The following is a 21,661-nucleotide window of genomic DNA, read 5'->3' as shown; positions in this document are numbered from 1 at the left end:
ACTTAACTGCAAGCAAGTCACAAAAGTGAAACTCCTGATAAACTAACAGGCACCTTGATCCCACCAAAGCCTCTTCCTACCCCCTCCTTGTCTCATCTTATCACCATCTCCTTTTCCTCCTTCCTGCCTGTTCTTGTGTTTAGCTCATGTCCCTTTTATCTCTAAAGTCCCACAGTCTCCCTGGATAAAAAGGTTCCTCCTAGATTTCCTATTGGAGTTAAGAACAACTATCATGTCAGATGACACAGAACTGGGACTCAAGGCCGTGATAGCTCTCTGATGAAGGGTCTAGGCCCGAAACGTCAGCTTTTGTGCTCCTGAGATGCTGCTTGGCCTGCTGTGTTCATCCAGCTTCACACTTTGTTATCTTGGAACTCAAGGCCGTTGGGTAGCTGTGGATGACCTCCCCTCCACTACATAGTCATGTTTCGTAACATTAGTTCATGCTCACTTATAAGGTCATAACCATCACTGTGCTGGGTGTGTTTCTACAGCCCCTACTCTGGAATTGAGTAACTCTATGTCTCTGTCTCCAACTAATGTGCGAATGCTGATCAAATCTCCAACAACAAGACTTTCCCCAAAATAAAGAGCTTGGCAGCAGACATTTGCAACTCTGTATCTTCACTGCTCTCCAAGCAGAAACATCCTGATGACATTTTGTTGGCAGGGTTGGGAGGTTTTGTTGACCGTTCTGGTTGGCCAGGAGTTATAGCGACAGGGTGAGCATCCTAGAACATTCTAGGGTTTTAGGGTACAGTCTCCAAACAGGGCTGAAGCTGGGGCTGATATCACATGTCCCATTACTGCACCTGTCCTAGGGCACTGGCCCCCTAAACTGAGCACTGTAAGCCCTCCGATAGACCCTGGTCACTGGGCCCTGGCTCACGTCCGGTCTCTCAGGCCTGGGGTGAGAGATCAGGTAGGAAGGAAAGAAGGGTGTGGAGTTGTGGGGAGTGGGGGGGTGGTTATTATCTTTGGAGGTGGGTGCCCACTTGCCTTCCTGCCCTTCAACCATTAAAAACAGCCTGCCCAGGTCTGCCTGAGAGCTCAGGCCAACTAGATTTTGGAATGTGTAGCTTGAGATTCAGCTCAATGGCCTCACTGACAATCGCAATCAGTCTTTAATTTTGTTTTAATAATAATCTCTTTATGTATTATGCTTAGGGCTGGGAGTAAAGTCTCAACATCTGACCCACTCTCTATGCCCCCAGCCATCACCAAAAATACTATAAAGCATGTGAAATCATCGAAACGTAGAAAACAGGAGCAGGAATAGGCCATTGGGCCATTCGAGACTGCACCACCAACAAAGAAGATCATGGCTGATCATCGAACTCAGTCCTCTGTTCCTGCTTTCTCCCTTTGATCATGCCCTTTGATCACTTTAGCTGTAAGAGCTATATCTATTTCTTTCTTGACAACATTCAATGTTTTGCCCTCAACCAATTTCAGTGGCAGAGAATTCCACCGGCTCCCCACTGTCTGGGTGAAGATATTTCTCCTCATCTCAGTCCTGGATGAGCTACCCTACATTGTTAGACCGTGACCATTAGTTCTGGAATACACCACCACAAGACCGTATCAAACTCATTACTGGAACACAATTCATCAGACAGCACAGTGTGGAGCTGGAGGAACACAGCAGGCTGGGCAGCATCAGAGGGAACACAGTGTGGAGCTGGAGGAACACAGTAGGCCAGGCAGCATCAGAGAGAACACAGTGTGGAGCTGGAGGAATAGAGCAGGCCAGGCAGCATCAGAGGAAACACAGTGTGGAGCTGGAGGAACACAGTAGGCCAGGCTGCATCAGAAATAACGCAGTGTGGAGCTGGAGGAACACAACAGGCCAGGCAGCATCAGAGGAGCAGGAAAGCTGGCGTTTCGGGTCAGGACCGTTCTTCAGAAATGGGAGAGGGGTAATGGGGCTCTGAAATAAATAGAGAGAGGAAGGGTGGGGCTGGGAAAGGTAGGTGAGATGGTGCTAGGTGAGTGCTGGTAGGCAATGGTGGGGATTGGTCAGTGAGGTGGGAGGAGCAGATAGGTGCGAGAGGAGTTGGACAGGCCAAGGAGGCGGGGATGAGAGAGAAGGTTGGTCATGGGATGAAGCTGGGGGTGGGGAGATTTTGAAACTGGTAAAGTCCACATTGAGACCATCGGGCCCCCAAGGCAAAATATGAGGTGCTGCTCCTCCAGTTTTCGGGTGGCATCGTTGTGACACTGGAGGAGGTCAAGGATGGACATGTCACCCAGGGAATGGGAGGGGGATTTGAAGTGGTTTGCGACTAGGGGTGTTGTTATTTGCTCCAAACAGAGCACAGGTGCCCTGCAAGGCAGTCTCCGCTTGGTCTCACCAATGTAAAGGAGACCACACCGGGAGCAGCAATTCATGAGGTTGTGTTTATAAAGCACTTTTAATTAGTAAAGTGTCACAAGACATTTCACACCAGCAACAGTGCAACAAAATGTGATCAGGCCCGTAAACATATGAGCAGAAGTAACTGACAGCTTGGTTCAAGAGGAGGAGAGAGACGTGAGAGGTTTAAGAAAGGAGTTTAGGGCCCAGGCAACTGAAGACACAGGGTTCTTGCATTGGAGGAGATTAAAGAGTTAGGGACAGGTTCAAAAATAAGGATGAGAATTAGAAAAATTGACGCTACAACATTGTTCTATTCTATTTGCCGGTTTCTCAGTGTCAAACAAGGTACAGAACAGATTCCCTCAAAGAGATACTCATATGCTGCGGGCTGCACAGGCAGTGAGTGGGAAAACACAGGACAATTGAGCATTATTTTACAGCCAGGAGTTAAATCGGGGGATACATGTGAATCACAACTTGAAACATTTTATGGAAAAGGCTAGGCCTATTATAATTTCCTGGGAAGTCGCTCCATCATCACATTTGGTCACAGATACCATCAGTGCGTGCAAGAATGGAATTCTCTCCCGACAAATGTGGAAATGACAAAGGCAACGTTTTCTCACATTTGAAAGCACCATTGTCTGAACGCCAATAGTTAAGATTGCACAGTGACAATGGACCCCTTAACTAAAGGAATCTCCACTTGTGTTTAACTCTAGAAGTGCACAAATATCTGGTGGAAGCATTCCTCTATCAGCCCCTTCACTCTGAAGGTATTGAGGAATTTGGGATCTCCGTGGTTTCACTCGCCCAGCTTTCCTTTCGCTATGACCTGAGGTTGATTTGGACTCTCCCTCTGTAATGGGCCAGGGCAGCGGGTGGATGGCTGTGTTAAAATGGCCCATGTTGTATCTGCTAACAGTGCAATGGTGCTACTGTATTCCGAAAGGGAGGCACCACTCATTCTAAACAACGGGTCCTCTCCTGAGCCCACTCCTTGGTCCTCCCTAGACCCTGCTTTCCTGTCTCGAAGCTACAGACAAAGTCCAGATTGATGAGTGGTGAAGCCACAGAGGGCTGTGAAACCAAAATGGTTAAGTAGTAAAATTACATCCATGGTTCTCTAGGTGCCCCATTGGTGAACCCAGTGGGAAGGAGAAGGAGCGTTGATGTGGAGCAGTGATGTCCCTGTGTCTCACAAACACCACACCCCCACCACCAATTCAGTACGGAGGGTGGAATATCACAGAATGGCCAGCGCTGGGGCTGGGGCATGTGGTTAGTTTGACTCTCCGGTATTAGGGCACAGATGTAGGATTTCACAGCAACTAAGGGAGGGAAAAGTGGAAGTTGGCAGCCCTGATGCTCAGGATTATCAATCTTCAGAAATTAGTCAACACTGAAAAGCTGCTTCTCATTGTTGTAGACAAAAGGACTGCTACCTAGACTTCAGGGGTTACGTTACAAGGACAGGTTATACAAAATAGTTGTGTTTACTCTAGAATTTAGATAGTTTAGAGGTGATCTGATCAAAGTCTTCAAAATATTAACAGGAAATGTCAGGGTAGACCAAGACAAAGTATTTCCACTGGTTGGCGATTCTAGAACCGGAGGCACAGTCTGTGAATTAGGGCCAGAAAGTTCAGGAGAGACGGTACAAAGTACTTCTACACACAGAGGGTGAGAGAGATTCGGAACTCTCATCCACAAACAGCAGTGAATGCTGGATCATTTGTAAGTGTTAAATGTGAGAGAGAGATACATTTTGCTAAGCAAAGGTGTTAAGGGATGTGAGAACTGGCATGAGTGGCTGAATGGCCTACTCCAGTTTCCAAGTTCCTAACTGAAGAGATGGAATAAGATGTTTTTAAAAACTCCTTTCAAGGAATTGGGTATTGCTACTAGGCCTTGTTGCCCCTTGATGAGCCTTGTTGAACTAAGGATGGCTGATTTCCCTCCCCAAAGGGCATTAGTGAACACAATGAGATAGTAGGAACTGCCAATGCTGGTGTCTGAGACAACAAGGTGCACAGCTGGATGAACACGACTGGCCAGGCAGCATCAGAGGAGCAGGAAGGCTAATGTTTCGGGTTTGGACCACTTCTGAAGAAGGGTCCAGATCCGAAATGTCAGCTTTCCTGCTCCTTTGATGCTGCCTGGCCTGCTGCGTTCATCTAGCTCTACACCTTGTTATCTCAGTGAACAAGATGGGTTTTTCCAACAATCAGTGACAGTTTTGTGGTCACCATGATTAAGATTTATTCTAGATTTATTGAATTTAAATTCCACTGGCTGCCTTGCTAGGAATTGAACCCGCATTCACAGAGTATTAATCTGGGTGTGTGGATTGTGGTGACATGAGCACGACATGGTCATTGCCCAAAGGAAACAACAGAATTGGATGGAGGAGAGAGGGATCTAATTCCAACAATCCATAAGTCTCTCCATATGCCGTTGAGCAAATTCATTTTCAGCTCCGGAAGTATTTTTTGCTTTATTCCGCTGCGCTGGCGAGCAAGCCAGTCTTTGCTTCTCTTGGAGTTACATCTGTTCTATTCTTGGACGGGGAATCTTGCCGTGATGCCCAGTTCCAGGCTGGCACAGCTGATTGGCAAGCAACATAACAGATTACCCAGGAGGAGCACAGAAAGCTGCCAGGTCACACAGACCCACTGGTGCCAGCAGAACTGATCGCTGCACCAATGGTCACGTGGTTGACTGTGGCAGAGATGTTCACTTTAGCTCAGTTCTGGTGTGCATGTGGTAAGGTGTGTGCTCTCACTGCCAGCGATAACAAAACCCACAACCACATCCTCAGACACTTGTCTCTTTGCAGCAAGGATCGCAAGATGAAGGAGGAAGATAGAGAACAGAAACCAGGCCAAGGTCTCCTGTACCGTACACAGAAAGAGTCACAGAGAGCAACAACACAGAAAAAAGCCCTTCAGCCCATTGAGTTTGTGCCAGTCAGAAAGAATCCCCTGACTATTCTAATCCTATTGCCCGGCAATTGGCCCATATTTTTGGCATCACAAGTGCACATCTAAATACTTCTTCAGTCGGATGAGGGTTTCTGCCTCTCCCAGTCCTACAGCTACTAAGTACCCGCTGGGTGACAAAACTTTTCTTCACATCCCGTCTAAACCTTCTGGCCCTTAGCTTCAATCTATGCCCCCAATCACTGATCCCTCTAATAAGGGGAACGCTTCTTCCTGTCTACTCTATCCATGTCCCTCCAGGTTTTATCCATCTCAATCACGTTCCCACCTCAGTCTCCTCTGCTCCAAGGAAAACTACCCCAGTCCATCCAAACTCTCTGCTTCGCTGAAACTCTCCATCACAGGCAACATCCTGTTAAATCTCCTCTGCATCTTCTCCAGTGCTATCACATCCTTCCTGTAATGTGGATTCCAGAACTGAACACAACACTTTAGCTGTGGCCAAGCCAATATTTCATACAGTTCTAGTATAACCCTCCCTGCTTTTCAGCTCTCTGCCTTGGCCAACAAAGGCAGGTATCCATATGCCTTCTTAATCACTTCATCTACCTGTCTCACTATCTTAAGGGGCTGACAAACGTGTAGACCATGTTCTCTCTGATCCTTGGTGCTCCCAAGGGTTCTAGTGTACACCGAGTAAAACCTCATCAATCTGAACTGCTGTTTTTCTCCCCACCGATGTTCCCAGAACTGCTGAGGGTCTTCAGCACTTCCTGCTTTGTCAGTTTTTTTATGACAGAAGATATGCTTCCTTTCCAAGCCCACTCCTCCATCAGTGAGAACAAATTTACATTTACTCAGCCTGCGATGTGGCCAATTACAAAGGTTTTGGTCTGTATCTGAATTAGTTGTGGAAACAATTCAACCAGGTTTCTTTCATAGTGTTAAGAATAAATCACTTAGAATAAATAAACAAACGTGCAAAGATGATCAACAACAGAGAAAGGGTTTAGACTGCACAAAGGAAAATATGACTTAATTCTAACATCCAAACTTTAACATGAGGCAAATAAGTATAATAGACTAATGGTGGTTGAACATCCCGCAGAATATATGAAACAGCAAATAACAGGTCTGTAGGGTTTCCCAGCAAAACCCAAAGAGATTAGTAACTCTGTGAATCACCAAACCTCATTAAATCTGCACAAGGGATCATGATTCAGCACTTTCCATGATCTGGCTTTAAAGATTCCTCCAAATCCACTCCATCAGATACTAGCTCCAAGGCCTAATATTCCAGTCCACTTTCTGTTCTGCATTCCCCTGGATTATTGGAAACGACACTGCAGTACTTACTCATAGATACCAACTCCACCTTTTCAACCTCATATTTTCCTTTGTGCAGTCTAAACCCTTTCTCTGTTGTTGATCATCTTTGCACGTTTGTTTATTTATTCTAAGTGATTTATTCTTAACACTATGAAAGAAACCTGGTTCAACCATTGTAAGCCATTATCGCCCCTAACTATTGTCCTAAACTCACTCAGCTGCATGAAACAAAAGTGTTGCAGGCTTTCAACCCCCATTCCCTCCTGCACTGAATTATTAAATGGGCAATGACTTCTTCCAAGCCCTTCATAGGTCCTAGGGCTACTTTGAGTCTACAGTGTGCTGGGTTATTTAATTGGCTTGGACATCAATTTACATAGCTGCTCTTAGACATCCCTGAGCCCAGCTACACAGAGCTTGTGTTTTCAAGTTCCTTCAGCAGTGTAGCTAAAAGCGGCTGAACTTCAGGTCTGCCCTCTCTCAGTCTCCTTTTCCACCCGACAGTAACCCAAAACTGCACTTGTGTGACTCCTAAATTGTCATGAAATGACCAAGTGAGATACTTCACCTTACTGATGGGCAGAACTGAATGCAACTAATGTTATGGAACAGTCAAATGTAGTAAATCCTTAGATTTCTCTTTTCCTTAAACGTTACCTTTTCACAGAATGCCAGCTTACAGAACAAGTTGTGTACCAGAGAAAGCAGGAATGATGTGGTCATCATCACACTGCAGTCTGTGAGATGTTAAAATTGGCTGTGTGTTTCCTACAAAGGCGGAAACACTTCATAAAGTGCTTCATTACCTGAAAACCAATTGATGACATCCTGAGACAAACTTAGAGAATGCTGGGGAAACTCAGCAGTTTTGGCTGCGTCAGTGCAGGAGGGAAGCAGAGTTAATGCTTCAAATCTGACCTGACCTTTCCTCAGAGCAGCGTTCTGTGTTTCTCTCTGATTTCTGGCATCCATAGTATTTGGGGGAGAGAGGGGGCATCCTGAGATTGTGAAAGGTGCTATACAAATGCAATTCCTTTGTTTCAGCGAGGAAAATAACTGATCTGAGTGTTACATTCTCTGCTGGCCAGCCGCCTGCTGAAAGTTAATTAATTCACAACTCGCTGAGCAGATTTTACCCCCTCTGATTAGCACTGGGTAGCAGCAGATGCTAACTTTTTTTTAAAAGATCATTTAAAAATAGATATTTATTTAAGCATGCACTACTTATGCAAGGCTGAATCTTGTGTCAGTTGGCTAGTGAGGTAGATCAAACAGTAAAAACCAAGCCACTGCTCCAATATTCTCAAGATCTGAACAGAATGATTACTGCGCGGCTGGAGGTTATTTGACCCATTGTGTCTGTACTGTGCCTGTAAAGGCTATTCAGATAATTATCCACATCCTTTCAGAAAGTCAGGATTGGATTTACCTCCACTACCATGTCAGGCAGCACATTCCAAACTCAAACCACTCACACCTTACAAAAAGCCTTTACCTCACGTCCCCTCACTTTTGTTTTCCAATTACCGTAAACATTTTGCGCACTTCTCCAGTTTCTCCCTATTTGCTCTGCCCAACCTGTCTCAAATCTTTCTGATCATCACTGTTTCTCTGACGAACATGGCCCTAGTTTCTCCAAACTATCCTCATTACTGCAGACTCTTGCCTTGCAGCATCAATCTTTTCTGCATCCTCTTTAAAACCGTCATTTCCTCTGCTGTTGTAATAGACAGTTTGCACCCGAAAGGATTAACTGACATGAGCTAAGCTCCGTCCATTAGAGGATATGAAGAAGCGCTCCTGGGACAGGCTAACCAGTCCCTTTAGGTTGTGTATCAGAATGTTCCAGAAGCTTACTCTGTGGTCTCACAGAGGACGTTATATATCTCACAGGTAATGTAAACGGGTCTTCAGTTTATCAAGGCTGATGCTCTCTTCCACGAAGACTTTGAACGCTCCCCATCAGTACCAGCAATGTAGACTAACTAAAGAGGAAGGATCAGTGGCAGAGAACCACCCAGACAATTCAGGTGTTCCTGACTACGAGACTATAAAATGCCCAGGGCCGGACATCAATAGATGCCACGCTCGTGTTTTACACAAGTTCCCCTCAACATCCTCACTTCTGTCCTCCACACTTCTCTGTCTGGTCTAATCACAAAGGAATGTTGATTGGGTAAATTAGGAGAAACCGTTTGCTCGATCAGAAGGGTCAGATACCCGAGGCTGGTGATTGAATACGGAGATTGGGGGCGAGGGAGCAGGGGTTGAGATAGGTTTACTTGGGTAGTGACTAACAATGATCTAGGATGAGCTCCCTGAAGGGCCAATGGAAGCAGACTCACAGGGAGCTTTCAAAAAGGGGAAACATCGAGAAAATAAAGCTCTGGAGGTCTCTGGGGAGAAAGCAGAGGAAGGGAGAGCCTTTTAAAGAGCTGGCACTGACATAATGGGCTGAATGGCCTCCTGCGCTCTGTCAATTCATGAGGTGGTACAAACTGAAGGCAGCTGTGACACACTGATGAAGAAATGAGGGCATGGGGCTCAGTGGCATTCAGCAGATCACAAGAGATCTATTCAATCCGCCCATTATTTTTCCAGGTTGGGATAACTCAAGTACAATTCCGTTGATGTAAAATGGAAAGTCCTTCCGGTTCCTCCCCGATTATCTGAGCCTCACCTAATTTCAGCCTCATTTAAATCTCCCCATCACCTTCTCTGCTCCAGAAAGTGCAAGCCCAGTCTCTGCACATCACTCAGTCCCTGGTACCACTGCAGTAAATTTCCTCTGCACCTTCTCAAGGGCCTTCACATCTTCTCTAAAGTGCAGTGCTCACAGATTACACAGAAAGCTCCAGCTAACAGCTAGCCAGTGCTTTATAAAATTTTACCCCAACTTCATCAATTCCATAAAGTCTCTGGGTCTTCCTTGAAAACTTTTTGTTAACTTTTCGCATTGACTTTCATAATTTGTGCGCACTCTCAGACCTTGTTACAAAATTGCTCCAGTTGGTTTACACTGTCGTTGTACTTACTTGCTAAAGCTGTAGAGGAGACGTTCAAAGACTAGAACTGGGCCTGTGCTGCTCAGGATGGTGAGTGGCTGCCCAGCGAAAAGGCAGAAGACAGCTCCACTAACTGCTGTGCCCAGGAAACTCTCCAGTACACCCTGGGGATAACACAAGAAATCAGAGTCAAAAAAATTCCATCAGACATGTGGTCCTCACATCCCCTTCAAAGGGGGGATATATAATCTGACATAAGGCTTAGGCGAGCACTGCTACGGAAACAGGCCACTCAGCCCATCAATTCCCTTCCTGGATTGCGTGTTGTTCTTCAGTATCCTTCTATTCCTAGGATGGTGACGGCGAGCACAAGGGGGCATAGCTTTAAATTGAGGGGTGAAAGATACAGGACAGATGTCAGAGGTAGTTTCTTTACTCAGAGAGTAGTAAGGGAATGGAATGCTTTGCCTGCAATGGTAGTAGATTCGCCAACTTTAGGTACATTTAAGTCGTCATCGGATAAGCATATGGACGTACATGGAATAGTGTAGGTTAGATGGGCTTGAGATCGGTATGACAGGTCAGCACAACATTGAGGGCCGAAGGGCCTGTGCTGTGCTGTAATGTTCTATGTTCTATGTTCTATTCCCTTCTTTGTACTAACTAACGAGCTTCCTCATTCATGCATCGACACTTCCCCTGCTCCCTTTGAGGGTGTTTCACCACGATCTGCTGGCACTAACATTGCAGACAGCGTGCTCCAGGCCACAGCCACTCTCTGGTTTCGCAGAGTTTGTTTAGTTTTGACTTTTCTGGCTCTTTCTTCCAAGATACATCGGTACAATGTTCTTGCTGCTACACCGAATTCGCCAGCAGCCTGTCCATTTTAACAGCCTGCCTGTGCCCTCCTGAAGTCTACCCACCAGATGAAAAACTTAGGCCATTCTGCCCATCGAGTCTGCTCCACCATTCCATCATGGCTGATATGTTTCTCATCCCCGTTCTCCTGCCCTCTCCCTGTGACCCACTTTTCATGTCATACATTGATGGTCTGGATGAAGGAACTGAGGACATTGTTGCTAAGTTTGCAGATGACGCAAAGACTGGTGGTTGGACAGGTTTTGCTGAGGAAGCAGAGAGACTGCAGAAGGATTTGGTACAGTTTAGGGGAGGGGGTAAAGAAGTGGCAGACGGAATTCAGTGCGGGAAAGTGTAGGGTTATGTGCTTTGGTAGGAAGAGAATAAGTGTACAGACTATTTCCTAAACTGGGAAAAGGCTTTGGAAGTCTGAAACACAAAGGGACTTGGAAGTCCTTGTTCCGGTTTCTCAGAAGGTTAATGTGCAGGTTCAGATGGCAGTTGGGAGGCAAATGCAATGTTAGCACTCAATTCCAGAGGGCTCGAATACAAGAGCAGGGACGTACTGCTGGGGCTGCATAAGGCCACATTTAGAATATTGTGAGCAGTTTCGGGCTCCACACCTAAGGAAGGATGAGCTGGCCTTGGAGGGGGGTACGGAAGAGGTTTACAAGAATGATCCCAGGGATGAAGGGCTTGTCATATGAGGAACATTTAAGGTCTCTGGGTCTGTGCCGGAAGGAGTTTAGAAGAATGAGGGCATGTCTCACTGAAACTTACAGAATATTGAGAGACCTAGATAGGGTGGACATGGAGAAGATGTTTCCATGAGTAGGAGAGACCAGGACCCGGGAGCACAGCCTCAGAGTTAAAGGCACAACCCTTTAGAACTGAGATGAGGAGGAATTTCTTCGTCCAGAGGGTGGTGAACCTGTGGAACACATTATCACAGAAGTCTGTGGAGGCCAAGTCATTGAGTGTACTTGAGACAGAGCTAGGTGTGCTGTTGTTTGGGAAGGGGATTCAAGAGTTACGAGGAGAAGGCAGAAGAATGAGGTTGAGAACTATATCAGCCAAAATCGAATGGTGGAGCAGACTTGATGGGCTGAATGGCCTAATTCTATTCCTATATTTTATTGGCTTGTAGTCTATGGTCTAACCCTGGATCCCCTTACTAATTAAGAACTCTTCTATCTTGTTTCTGTCCCTTTCAGTGTTTCCTACATTCCCAACATTTGTGTGGCCAGCAAACTCTAAATGACTGGTTTTCTGGAAGGCCAGTACCCCTGTTACTGGGAGACACAGTTTTACACTTTCCTCCAGTCTGTTTTTCTCACTGTTCACCACAGCTGTCTGTGTATAGTGTCTGTGAGCTAAATTTACAAACACATTAGCCTTCCAATCCCCCACATTCTACGCTGCTGACAAGTCTCTAATGAAGACAGATGGCTCGCCTCTATGTTAGAATATTCTTTGCAAAGTCTGAATCAATTGCGGCAAAGGATCAAAGGGATTTTGGAAAACTGATAAAAGAAATTACTCAACGTAGCGAGGCTGTTTAATAAGGTCACAGTCGCTGGGAAACAAGCAACAGCGATTCTTTCTTAGAGAGTTACAACAGAGGAGAAGTTCTGTTAAACGTACATGAACTTCACTTGGAGAACAGAGAGTAATTCTGATCCCCAGGTTACGAAACAGGCAATGGAGAAGATCAGAAATGATTGAACACAGTGACATCAGAACTGCAAGGGTACAGTCATCGCGAAAGGTTGAGCGGGTAGTTGCACTTTTATTGTGCAAAGAGAAAACTAAGGAATGACACGACGGAGCATGAAAGGAGTGACCGAGAAAGTGCTTCCACTTATCAGTGAGACTTGAACCAGGAATCGTAAAAGAAGAGAATCTGTCAGAAATCCAACTGGGAATTCAGGAGGCAGAGAGTGGAGTATGGATTTTACTCCCACAGGGAGTATAAGGGCAAAGATTAAGGGGAAACTGGATTAACCTAAACAGGAAATAGGAAGAGTATGTTGATGGGGTGAGGTGAAGTGTGATTGGAGGAGGCTGATGAAGAGGATAAGCACTAGAGTAGAAGAGTTGGGCCGAATGGCCTGTTTTGTATTTCTGGGTGTGATGTAGTGAAGGAGAATGGTAGACAGTGCAGTGCCTCCACATGAGACAGTGGGTCTGTATCCAGAACAAACCTGCATGTTGTCAGTCGCATCCCCAAGGAGACCACCAAAGGTGATAGCGTTGGTCACAGTCCCCAGGTAAATAAACAGAACGGCAGAAAGTGACTGGATGCTCAGTGCATCGTAAAAATCACTGGCAAACCACGGGATCTTCCTTTTGATATCAGCCACAAAACCACCAAACAACCTGAGGAGTCAGAAAGGGAAAAGTGAGAACATTTCATCAGAGCATTCCTTAAGGGACAAAGCTGAGGAGGGCCCATTAGTCCCAAGAGGGTGCTCCAACATTTCAGATCACAGCCAATCTCTGACCCCAACTCCACCCTCCTGCAGAATCCCTTTATTCAAAATGGGATCCAGACTCAGTCATTTCAAACCAGGGTATCCGAGGGAACGCAGTGTGTGAAATGTGAGGATGACATCAACGTGTTCAGTTTTACTGTTTAGAGTTAAAATCAAGACAATCAAAAACAAAGGATCAGGGAATACAAGGTGACATAATCAACAAAAGATCATTAGAATTAGGAGTAAGACAAGGCCATTCAGCCCTGCTCCTAAATGCTACATCATTCAAGAGAATCATGGCTGGCCTGGGTGCGGTCTTAACTCCATCTTCCTGTCCATCTTACCCCCTCCTCCTTCCCACTACCTTGGACTCCTTTCTCACTGAAAAACTTGTCTCACTCAGCCCTGAATATATTCCACGGTAGAGTGTCTTCTAACCACTAACGACACTACGAGAAAAGAAATTCCTGCTCATTCTCCGACAGAACCCTGAGCTTTGAAACTGTGTCTCCTCTGGATCTAGATTCCCTCACGAGAGGAAACATTCTGCCAGCGTTTACCCTGAGAATCAACCCCCTCAGGGATCTGTTACATAACAGCCTTTATCATATCTCTCCCTCTTGGCAATAAACAGGTTAATTCCTGGAGTTGGAACTGAGGCTAATTCTGACAACTATTAGGGACAGAGGAAAGTGGAGCATAAATACGCCATTCTCAGTTCCACCAATGAGACTGGTTTGTGGCCAACCATCTGCTACAGTGCCATTTTCCAACATTATCCCTGTGTCCCCTTTAATCGGTCCATGTCAAACTTGAACTACGACGGTTAAGGATATTGCTCTTGGCTGTCTGTTTGCAAGTGGAAGGGAATGCAGTGACCAAGGTCCCCCTACAGGGGTCTAGCCTTTACTTCAGCATCCTTGACATCCGCCCGATTGACCAATAACAGAAGCTCGAGGTCAATGTTTCAGTTGAAGGATGGCACCTCTGAAAGTGCAGCACTCTCTCTGCACCACCAGAGATGCCAGTCACCTCCTGGACTGAAGGGTAGCCTCTCAATGTCCTCAAGAGCAGTCCGAGGTGAGGTGTGGTCATGTTAATATCCGAGCCGCGGCTGACATCGGGTCACACTTCCTCATCCAATGGGCAACAAAGGTCTGGAACGCTATCCCGCCCTCCGGAAAACTGTTGATGTTGGTGGTCAATTGAAAACATGAGAACTGAGATGGATGGGTTTCATTGGGTGACGATGGTCAGGGTCATCGAATCAAGGTGTATAAATGGGCATTTATAAAATATTTTCCATGGGATGTGGGCATCACAGGCTGGGTTAGAATTTGTTGCCCATCCCAAATTGCCCTTGAATGGCGTATCTTGCTCAGCCATTTCAGAGGGCAGTTAGGAATCAAAACCATTGCCGAGGTTTGGAGTCACATGTAGGCCCGCCCAGAATCTGTAGGTTCCTTCCTTAGAGGACATCAACGCATCAGATGGGTTTTCTTCAGAACAATCGATGACAGTTTTACGCTCACCATTAGAGGCTAGAAATTATTGGAAAACGTATTAATTGAATTTAAATGCCACCAGGCACTTTATCCAACTGAATAGAGGAGCTAGTCCAGGGCAGATGGGTCTCCTCCTGTTCCCAAGTAACTTTGTTCACAATTAACAGATGCTAATAACTGACTGAATTGGCTGTAAAATACTTGCGAAAATCTTTAAATGCTCATGGAAATAATTAAAAGCGACAGTACACTGCAGAAATTCAAAGATTCTTTGACAGCACCTTCCAAATCTATGACACATCCATCTAGAAGGACAAGGGCAGCAGCTACATGGGAACACCGTTGAATTCTTACAGCATTGAAGTGGGCCATTCAGCCCACACTGACCCTCCAAAAAGCATCCTAACCTGACCCTATCCCTTTAACCCCACATCCCTGGACACAACAGGCAATTTAGCTGATTCACCCCAACCTGCACATCTTTGGACTGTGGGAGGAAACTGGAGCACCCGGAGGAAACCCACGCAGATACGGGGAGAATGTGCAAACTCCACACAGACAGTCGCCCGAGGATGGAATCAAATTGGGTTGCCTGGTGCTCTGAGGCAGCAGTGCTAACTGTTGAGCCACCATGTCACTCTCACTACCCCTAGCAATTTCCCCTCCAACCCACTCACCATCCTGACTTAGAAATATATCACACATAACAAGGTGTAGAGCTGGATGAACACAGCAGGCCAAGCAGCATCAGAGGAGCAGGAGAGCTGACGTTTTGGGTCTAGACCCTTCTTCAGAAATGGGGGAGGGGAAGGGGATTCTGAAATGAATAGGGAGAGAGGTGGATAGAAGATGGAGAGAGGAGAGGGAGGATGGAGAGGAGACAGACAGGTCAAAGAGGCGGGGATGGAGCCAGTAAAGGTGAGTATAGGTGGGGAAGTAGGGAGGGGATAGGTCAGTCCAAGTAGGACAGACAGGTCAAGGGGGTGGGATGAGGTCAGTAGGTAGGAGATGGGGGTGGGGCTTGGGGTGGGAGGAGGGGATAGGTGGGAGGAAGGACAGTTCAGAGAGGCAGCAACGAGCTGGGCTGGTTTTGGGATACCGTTGTGGGGTGGGTGATTTTAAAGTTTGTAAAGTCCACATTGATACCATTGGGCTGCAGGGTTCCCAAGCGGAATATGAGTTGCTGTTCCTGCAACCTTCGGGTGGCATCATTATGGCACTGCAGGAGGCCCAGGATGGACATGTCATCTAAAGAATGGGAGGGGGAGTTAAAATGGTTCGTGACTGGGAGGTGCAGTTGTTTACTGCGAACTGAGCGGAGGTGTTCTGCAAAGCGGTCCCCAAGCCTCCGCTTGGTTCCCCCAATGTAGAGGAAGCCACACCGTGTACAGCGGATGCAGTATACCACATTGGCAGATGTGCAGGTGAACATCTGCTTAATATGGAAACTCTTCTCGGGCCCTGGGATGGGGCTGAGGGAGGTGGTGTGGGGGCAAGTGTAGCACTTCCTGCGGTTGCAGGGAAAAGTGCCAGGTGTGGTGGAGCTGGAGGGGAGTGTGGAGCGGACAAGGGAGTCCCGGAGAGAGTGGTCTCTCCGGAAAGCAGATAAGGGTGGGGAGTGAAAAATGTCTTTGGTGGTGGGGTCGGATTGTAAATGGCGGAAATGTCAGAGGATGTTGCGTTGTATCCAGAGGTTGGTGGGGTGGTATGTGAGGGTGAGGGGGATTCTGTTTTGATTGTTATTGCAGGGAGGGGGTGTGAGGGATAAGTTGCGGGAAATGCAGGAGACACGGTCGAGGGCGTTCTCGACCACTGAGGTGGGGGATGTTGCGGTCCTTGAAAAATGAGGACATGTGGGATGTATGGGAGTGGAATACCTCATCCTGGCAGCAGATGTGGTGGAGTCGAAGGAATTGGGAATAGGGCATGGCATTTTTGCAATGGGGTGGGTGGGAGGAGGTGTATTCTAGGTAGCTGTGGGAGTCGGTGAGTTTGAAATGGATATCGGTTTCTAGGTGGTTGCCTGAGATGGAGACAGAGAGGTCCAGGAAGGAGAGAGAGGTATTAGAGATGGTTCAGGTGAACTTGAGGTTGGGGTGGAAGGTGTTGGTGGAGTGGATGAACTGTTCGAGCTCCTCGTGGGAGCAAGAGGCGGCTCCGATACAGTCATCAATGTAACGGAGGAAGGGGTGGGGTTTGGGGCCTGTGTAGGTGCAGAAGAGGGGCTGTTCCACGTAACCTACAAAGAGGCAGGCATAGCTTGGGCCCATGCGGATACCCATGGCCACCCCCTTTGTCTGTAGGAAGTGGAAGAAATCGAAAATGAAGTTGTTGAGGGTGAGGACGAGTTCGGCTAGGCGGGTGAGGGTTTCAGTGGAGGAAAACTGGTCGGGCCTGTGGGACAGGAAGAAGCAGAGGGCCTTGAGGCCATCTGCATGAGGAATACAGGTGTATAGCGACTGGATGTCCATGGTGAAAATGAGGTGTTGGGGCCAGGGAATTGGAAGTCCTGGAGGAGGTGGAGGGCGTGGGTGGTGTCACAGACGTAGGTAGGGAGTTCCTGGACCAAGGGGGAGAAAATGGAGTCCAGATAGGTGAAGATGAGTTCGGTGGGGCAGGAGCAGGCTGAGACGATGGGTCAGCCAGGGCAGGTGGGTTTGTGGATTTTGGGAAGGAGATAGAAACGGGCCGTGTGGGGTTGGGGAACAATAAGGTTGGAGGCTGTGGGTGGGAGGTCCCCTGAGGTGATGAGTTCATGGATGGTATTGGAGATGATGGTTTGGTCCTTGGGGGTGGGGTCAGGATCCAGGGAACGGTAGGAGGAGGTGTCGGAGAGTTGGCCTTTGGCCTCGGCGATGTAGAGGTCAGTGCGCCATACTACCACTGCGCCACCCTTGTCTGCGGGTTTGATGGTGAGGTTGGGGTTGGAGCGGAGGGAGCGGAGGGCTGCCCGTTCTGTGGGGGAGAGGCTGGAGTGGGTGAGAGGGGTGGAGAGGTTGAAGCAATTCCTGTTGTGGCTTCCTCTACATTGGGGAAACCAAGCGGAGGCTTGGGGGTCGCTTTGCAGAACACCTCCGCTCGGTTCGCAATAAACAGCTGCACCTCCCAGTCGCGAACCATTTCAACTCCCCCTCCCATTCCTTAGACGACATGTCCATCCTGGGCCTCCTGCAGTGCCACAATGATGCCACCCGAAGGTTGCAGGAACAGCAACTCATATTCCACTTGGGAACCCTGCAGCCTAATGGTATCAATGTGGACTTCACAAGCTTCAAAATCTCCTCTCCCCCTACTGCATCCCAAAACCAGCCCAGCTCGTCCCCGCCTCCCTAACTAGCCCTTCCTCCCACCTATCCCCTCCTCCCACCTCAAGCCCCACCATATCTCCTACCTAGCTAGCCCCATACCGCCCCCTTGACCTGTCTGTCCTCCCTGGACTGACCTATCCCCTCCCTAACTCCACACCTACACTCACCTTTACTGGCTCCATCCCTGCCTCTTTGACCTGTCTGTCTCCTCTTCTCCTATCTCCTCCTCTCTCCATCTTCTATCCACCTCCCCCTCTCTCTCTATTTATTTCAGAACCCCCTTCCCCTCCCCCATTTCTGAAGAAGGGTCTAGGCCCGAAACGTCAGCCTTCCTGCTCCTCTGATGCTGCTTGGCCTGCTGTGTTCATCCAGCTTTACACCGTGTTATCTCAGATTCTCCAGCATCGGCAGTTCCTGCTCTCATAGAAATATATCGCCGTTCCTTCACTGTCACTGGGTCAAAATCCTGGAATTCCTTCCCTAAGGACATTGTGGGCCAACCTACAGCACATGGACTGCAGCGGTTCAAGAAGGCAGCTCACCCCCACCTTCTCAAGGGGCAACTAGGGACGGGCAATAAATGCTGGGCCCAGCCAGCGACACTCACATCCCACGTATGAAGTAAAATAAAAGCAGCTAAAATGTGATGGATCTTCGTACCTTCCAGTCTTCTTCAGTTCATCTGGGATTTCATGCCCGCCACCTCCGTGTCCCCCATCATGAGGCATGTCTCCGTTCATCTGAATAGCTTCCCCTCCAGCAAACATGTTCTTCCTGTTTAAAAGGAAAGTGTTACACTGAAACAATAACCTTCAAACTGCTGCACTCGGGTTTAATACCAACGTCTTTGTGGATTTTCTTGGTAAGAGTTTCCTCATCAATTGGTCTCCGAGGTCAAGGCCCATGGGGGGCTGGAAGGTAGGGCGAGACGAGTTCAGTTTATTTAATCAGGAGGGAGGGCTAGAGGCCGTGACCCATCCACCTCAGTAAGGATCTCTGGGAAAGTTTGTGGTCGACTTCCTGTCTTGCTGCCAATTGACAACTTTACATGAACAGTCAATCACCACTTTGTGAGCACATCCTGATGGCATCAATATTCTCCCTGCCCTGTTAGCGGGCTGGTATCTGACTGGGTTCCCCAGCTGCTCGAAGGAGCTAGCATCAGGAAATGAGGGAACGAAGAGTGGGATTTACTGAAAGCCACCCAACAGCCCTTGATATCAACCCCCTCCTCCCCTGTGAGCAGCCCCACCCCACTCCCCAAAGCTGTTTGCCCTCCTGCCATTCGAGAACAGCTTCTTCCCCACTGTTATCAGACTTGTGAAAAGATCTCTCATATAATAGTTAGTCTTTCCCTGTACCTTTTCAGTAGCTGTAATATGATTGTTCTGCATTCTGTTCTATTACTGCCCCCCACCCACTCCCACTGATGCGCTTATGGAAGGTATGGTTTGTCCAATTAGCGCACAAAACAATACTTTTCATTGTATCTCAGTACATGTGACAATAATAAATCAAATTAAATCACTGACCTGCTCACCAGTTCAATGTGCCAGTGGCCACAGTATTGACCACAGCCATGTGACTCCACAGTGATACCACTGAGGGATGTCAAACTCAGTCTAGGGTCTTTGATTGGCTGCCTTTGGGATGGGGTGTGGATGGGATCTCTGCTGCCCAGTTACCCATGACTGACTGCCACTTCATCCAGCAGCCCATCCTGCAAACAGGGGATGGTCGACTCTTGCTGACTGCCTAGCTAACAGCAAGACCCTCATCACCTCTGCTAAAAACCACCAGCAGTGTGTGGGGAAATACTAAGTCAACATCGCATTAAAGAGAGGCTTTGATTAGCAGAACCACATTTACAAATGTGGAGCCAGTCTGAATCTATTCACAGAGAAGGGAGTTATTTTATCAACGGTGAAAGTTCTAACAAAAGAACCCTTATCTTGTGATGATATCAAACAGATGCTATTTTAAACTGGCTGCAACTGGGATAGCTCATAAAAGATTAAAATATAGAGCAGAAAGATAGTTCCAAACTTTTGCAATACCACCTCCATCTATTAATGTTTAAAAGCCAAAATATTTTATCTTATCTTGATAGGGAGAAGCTGTTCCTGCTCATAAAGAAAAGAGCGAGAGGGTGCAGATTTAAAACAATGTGCAGACGAAGCAAGGGTAATGTGTGGAAAATCATTTTTATACAGCGAGTGGCTTGGGTCTGGAATGCACTGCCTGGAAATGTGGGGGAGGCAGGTTCCATTGAGGCATTTCAGAGGGTGTTGGATGGTCTTTGCTCAGAAATGGAGTGTTGGTATGTGGAGAAATTGCTGGAGATTGGCGCTAGGGAATGGAACTGGTGCAGAAATGATGGGCTGAATACCCTCTTTCAGCACCATAACTGTGAATCTACAGTCCTAAGCAGCAATTAACATTGGATAGCTCTGACTGGTTACAGAATACATTCAAAAAGGTGAGGCTATGGGGAGGTTCTGGATTTGACCGTTCCAAGGGTTTCTTGTAGCTGCTGGGACCCCAAGCTTCTGTTTAAACCTCTCCCCCTCCCGTCCCTCTCTCTCTCCTCTATGGCTGAACCTCTGAACCTCTCTCAGAGGCCAACAGGTCGTGGCCCAGAGTCTGTGGGCCTGCAGCTGGGAAGGTGGCAATGGTGGTGGGCTTGAAACCAACAGTTTGCTGCTTCTTGGATGGCACAGTGGTTAGCACAGCTGCCTCCCAGCGTCAGGGACCCAGGTTTGATTCCAGCCTGTCTGTGTAGAGTTTGCACATTCTCCCCGTGTCTGCGTCGGTTTCCTCCGGGTGCTCCGGTTTCCTCCCACAGTCCAAAGATGTGCAGGTTAGGGTGGATTGGCCATGCTAAATTGCCCATAGTGTTCAGGGGTGTACAGCTGAGATGAGTTATAGGGGGGTGGGTCTGGGCAGGATGCTCCAAGGGTAAGTGTGGACTTGTTTGGCCGAAGGGACTGTTCCCACACTGTAGGGATTCTAAATGATGCTCTGGTTGAGAAGCAGTATTCCCTACAAGGTGCTGTTTGAAGCCAAGAGACTGCGCTCAAAGTTCCCACTCAGCACTAAAAAAAATCCAAAATATTAGTGAGCCACATTTGACCATCGCTCTCACTCCCACCGGAAATCCTTCAATAAGCCACAGGAATAGAAGTAGGCCATTCAGCCCATTGAGGCTGCTCCACCATTCCATGAGATGGCTGATCTGTCAATCCTCAACTCCACTTGCCTGCCTGTTCCCCATAACCCTTGATGGTTTACACTGATTCACAATTTTGACTATGCTGAAAGACCCAGCCTCCGACGACCCTCTGTAGTAAAGTATACCACAGATTTACTCCCCTCTGAGTGGCAATTCATTTGCCCTATCTGAAGTCAATGAGGTTTTAAGGGCATCATGCTACGCTCCCCACCTCCATATATAATTATTTTGCTGTAGGTGGAGGAGGAAGAGTTGGCTCCTCACTGGGGGCACACTATCAGGTTGGAGGATTGGGGAGTCAGGAGGACATCAATTTGACCACAATTTAGGGAGGGGGCATTGGGGACGGTGGAAGGGCCATGGTGACCACTGAAAGCTACCCTTCCAGCCTAGTTTCTGAGCCACCTGAATCTCTCTCTCCCATCGACCCTGACCGCTGTGGGACCCCTCCAGACCACACTTAGCTGGTGTGTGCAAAATCTTGGGTTTCTGGTTTCATTGGATGAGGCATTGTTGTCAAGCTCTGGGACTGGCCGTTGCTCTTGGTGGCAGGGACTTCCCAATTTGGGGTAGCCACTCAGCTGTCTGATGGTCAGGCATTGACTGGGTTCTTTCTACTTTGATGGGCACAGGTTTCTGTCTTGGA

At 47.7% G+C, this 21,661-nt stretch overlaps 1 protein-coding gene across 3 annotated transcripts in view; it reads right to left on the bottom strand.

Annotated features, from left to right (window-relative positions):
* Positions 1–21,661, bottom strand: part of LOC125450951 (electrogenic sodium bicarbonate cotransporter 1-like) — a 223,375-nt gene that overhangs the window by 106,681 nt on the left and 95,033 nt on the right. For all 3 annotated transcript variants that reach the window (XM_059648092.1, XM_059648140.1, XM_059648179.1), the window contains 3 exons: positions 18,444–18,557; positions 12,698–12,872; positions 9,666–9,799 (listed from right to left, as the gene is read on the bottom strand). In XM_059648092.1, the coding sequence (XP_059504075.1) occupies positions 9,666–9,799; positions 12,698–12,872; positions 18,444–18,557 (423 nt within the window). The remainder of the gene's footprint in view (positions 1–9,665; positions 9,800–12,697; positions 12,873–18,443; positions 18,558–21,661) is intronic.

Source organism: Stegostoma tigrinum, chromosome 1, assembly GCF_030684315.1.
Source record: "Stegostoma tigrinum isolate sSteTig4 chromosome 1, sSteTig4.hap1, whole genome shotgun sequence".
Taxonomy (NCBI): Eukaryota; Metazoa; Chordata; class Chondrichthyes; order Orectolobiformes; family Stegostomatidae; genus Stegostoma; species Stegostoma tigrinum.
Note: the sequence above shows the minus strand (reverse complement) of the source record. Positions and strands in the feature narration are given on the sequence as shown.